This window comes from Lepidochelys kempii, chromosome 1, assembly GCF_965140285.1.
Source record: "Lepidochelys kempii isolate rLepKem1 chromosome 1, rLepKem1.hap1, whole genome shotgun sequence".
Classification (NCBI taxonomy): Eukaryota; Metazoa; Chordata; order Testudines; family Cheloniidae; genus Lepidochelys; species Lepidochelys kempii.
This window is the reverse complement of record NC_136380.1, coordinates 2215652-2219494: the sequence shown is the minus strand read 5'-3', so window position 1 is coordinate 2219494 and position 3843 is coordinate 2215652. Positions and strand designations below refer to the sequence as shown.

Genomic DNA, 3843 nt, shown 5'->3' with positions numbered 1-3843 from the left:
ATTGCAAGTGTCTACACTGGCACGTCACTGACAAAACTTTTGTGTAAAAAGCCTTCCAACTCTTCTCATGGTAGTTGTATTGTGTCACTGAAACTGCCAACTTCCGCCATCAAAAGTGGCTTTGCAGAGTGTCCTCCTCCACCGTTGCTGCCTTTTGGTGAAAAACTTGGCAGTGTAGAAAAGGCCCAAGGAACAAGGATTGATAACCAGTATCCATACTCATGTTTCCGACTGGTGTCTATTAAGGTTTCCCACACCATGATGTGTGGGAATTATTGTAGCACAGAGCACCATAAAATATGCAATTGGCATTAGTGGGGTTATTTCTTCATAATTCTTATCTCTGAATAAGGAAAATGTCATTTTTCAATGTGTGAAGATCAACCAATTTGCTTCATCCATCAGAATATCCCCCAGTAGTGCATGTAGTGTCTCATATTAACACTGTCTCTCCATCCAGGCATTTGTACTGAGACCATCACCCTAGGCCTGGACACATACAGGAAGCTGGGGGAACATACGGTATATGCAGAAGATATCGGTCTGCCTTCTCCCCTACTCCATGCCAGATTCCAACACAACTGACTTCACCAACCCCTCCACCTTCCTCCTGCTGGGCATTCCTGGCCTGGAGGCGGCTCACGTCTGGATCTCCATCCCCTTTTGTGCCATGTATGCCATAGCCGTCTTGGGGAACTTCACCATTCTATTCATTGTGAAAATCGAGCCGAGCCTGCATGGACCCATGTACTATTTCCTCTGCATGCTAGCTGTCACCGACCTGGTCCTGTCTACGTCCATCCTTCCCAAAACCCTGAGCATCTTCTGGTTCAATTCGGGGGAAATAGATTTCAATGCCTGCCTCACCCAGCTGTACTTCATTTACTGCTTCTCATGGATGGAGTCTGGGATCTTTGTGGCCATGGCTTTCGATCGCTACGTGGCCATCTGCAATCCCCTGAGATATTCCACTATCCTGACAAACCCCGTGGTGGCCAAGATTGGCCTGGCCGTGGTGCTGCGTGGTGGCATGCTCATACTGCCCTATCCCTTACTGGCGAGGCAGTGGCCATATTGCAAAACCAACATCATCCCCCACTCGTACTGTGAGCACATAGCCGTGGTGAAATTGGCCTGCGCAGACATCCGCATCAGCAGTTACTACAGCCTCTCTGTGGCATTCTTTTTTTTTGGTCTGGATGTCTTTTTTATCATCATGTCCTATATCCAGACCCTCAGGGCTATCTTAAGCCTCCCCACAAAGGACGCCCGGCTCAAGACTTTTGGGACTTGCGGCTCGCACCTCTGTGTCATCTTAGCCTTTTACATCCCAACTCTCTTCTCCGCCCTCATGCACCGGTTTGGACACAATGTGCCCCTTCATTTACACATTCTCATTGCCAACATGTACCTCCTTGTGCCCCCCATGCTAAACCCCATCATCTACGGGGTGAGGACTAAACAGATCCGGGACAAGCTGCTCCGGCTCATTACTCATAAAGGGGCCTAAAGTTTTCTCCTGGTGCTCTGGCTGTCTCACTAAGCAACGAGCAGAGCTGGCTGCTCACATGGTGCTGGGCCCTCTTCCCAGAATCACTGACTGCACAGTCAAAGTGACATTAATCCTTTCCTGGCCTTACTGTGCTGTTTCAGTGGGACAAACTGGGGCATCCGTCTACATAGAACTCATTAACTCATGGGGTTTCCTCCTATCTAATTTTAAGTAACAGGACCCTGGTGGCCCTGCCCACTTCTTTCACCAAGGTCCCGCCCCTGTTGCTCACTCCTCTCCTCCCCTCTGCATATCATTCACTGGATCATTACCGCCTCTCACCCACCTTGATGCATGTGCACTTCCAGGGGCTAGTTAGGCTCTTGAAATCTTATGTTTTTAACAGATAACTTAGCAATTAGCTGACAGGAATACAGTATCACATTCCTATATTCAAGTAATACAATTACATTAATAATCCACTCACTCAGGTCTCATACTAAGATGTTCTGACATCTTTTGGCACTGGTTCGGTTTAAACATTTCATGTATCTCCTTACTTTGTTACTAACTCTGCAGAGAGAGAGAGACCCCATCAGGCCTTCTGGGAGGGGAGTGGGGTCTGGGAGGGAAGTGGGGTACAGTGGGTTAAGGCAGGGGGGCAGACACATCTGGGGTCCATATAACATCAGATTGGCCATACTGGGTAAGATGAATGGTCTATCTAGGCCTGTATCCTAGCTCACAACAATGCCCAATACCAGGTACTTCAGAGGGAATGAACAGAACTGGAAAATTCTGAGTGATCCATCCCCTATTGTCTCAGCTTCTGGCAAACAGAGGCCAGGGGCACACAGAACATGGCCTTGGCTTCCTGGCTAATAACTATTGATGGACCTATCTTTCATTCAGTTCTCTAGTTCTTATTGGAACCCTGTTATAGTTTTGACCTTCACAACATCTCCTGGAAAAGAGTTCCACAGGTCAACTGTGAAGAAATACTTCCTTTGTTTGCTTTAAATCTGCTGCCTATTAATTCATTTGGCTGACCCCTAGTTCTTTTGTTAGTTGAAGGAATAAATAACACTTCCTGACTGAACTTTTCCAAACCATTAATGGTTTTATTTACACTCTCATGTCCCCCTTAGTCGTCTCTTTTCAAAACCAAAAAGTCCCAGTCATTTTAATCTCTCCTCAGACGGAATATCAATTTCGGTCTATTGGCCAGCAGTTGCACAGACCTTTCTGATGCGGTGTCATAACTAATAACTCATGTTTGATGAGATGAATCATCTGTATCCTTATATCTTTTGGCTTTTCCTCTACTCTTTGCTCACACTGCTTGTGCTAGAGGTACTGAAGGGAAGCTGCACCCTGAGAGTGGGCCTGGAAACCCAGAGCCAGAGACAGGGCCTCAACATGGCTCCTAATCAGGAAATCATAAAAACACGCAGGGATCCAGCATTTGGAACCCAAACAAAGTCACCCGTTGGGCTTCCAGCAGCTGGAGCTTGAGCAGGGTTGTGACAGCAAACCTTGAGCTGCTACAGGGATGCTCGGGGACTGTGAGTGGAAGGGGCATGGGGCTGTGCAGGGAGGTGTCCACAAGATGTTCTCCTCACCCAAATGTGGCTCCTCTGCCCTCAGTGTTTCCCTGAGTGTTCTCATTCCTGGACTGATCCAGCCAGGCTCCCCGAAGGAAATGTTTCCTGAATCAGGCAGTGTTGGCTTGGGGTCAAGGAGCGGGTTTGTCTCTTCATTGGAAAGTGTTCCACAGAATGGAAGAGGCAGGAAATCCCTGTTCTATTGGATTTCATATCAAGTCTCCCTCTCTCTCTCTCTCTCTCTCTCTCTGCATTTTCTTCCATCGCTCCCTTTCCTTTGTAACTCTGCCCACTCACACACCTCCTTCTCTCTTCTACTTCTAATGTGCATCCCACTTTAGGTGCCAGTTATAAATGCTGAAGGCACTATTCCCTAAACTTCAGTGGCAACTGCACTGTGAATTGCTGCACCTGATAGCTCATCCGGCTAGGCCAAAAGCAGTGTGCCTTAGTCTTTGTATTAATCCCAGTAAAACTAATTCCCTGCCCATTACTATCATAGAATCATAGAACATCAGGGTTGGAGGGGACCTCAGGAGGTGGGAATGTGGGTGGGAGATGAGGAAGGCTGAGGAACTCCAGGCTGACACCTTCAATGCTCATGGTCCCGTAGTAGCTGCTCCGTACGAAGGGGCAGCACAAGATCAGGACTGAGGTTATTCGAAGCCAGCAACTGTCCCCATCGGCCCTGTGTAGGTTTTGGCAGCTTTCTTACTGGTGACAAATTATTAGAGTGAAAGACCAGCA

General features: G+C 47.8%; 1 protein-coding gene across 1 annotated transcript; it reads left to right on the top strand.

Annotated features, from left to right (window-relative positions):
- The first annotated feature begins 526 nt into the window (after positions 1–526).
- LOC144930726 (olfactory receptor 52M1-like) lies at positions 527–1510 on the top strand. Its single transcript, XM_078853699.1, has one exon. The coding sequence runs from the start codon at positions 527–529 to the stop codon at positions 1508–1510; it is 984 nt and encodes a 327-aa protein (XP_078709825.1).
- The last annotated feature ends 2333 nt before the right edge of the window (positions 1511–3843 follow it).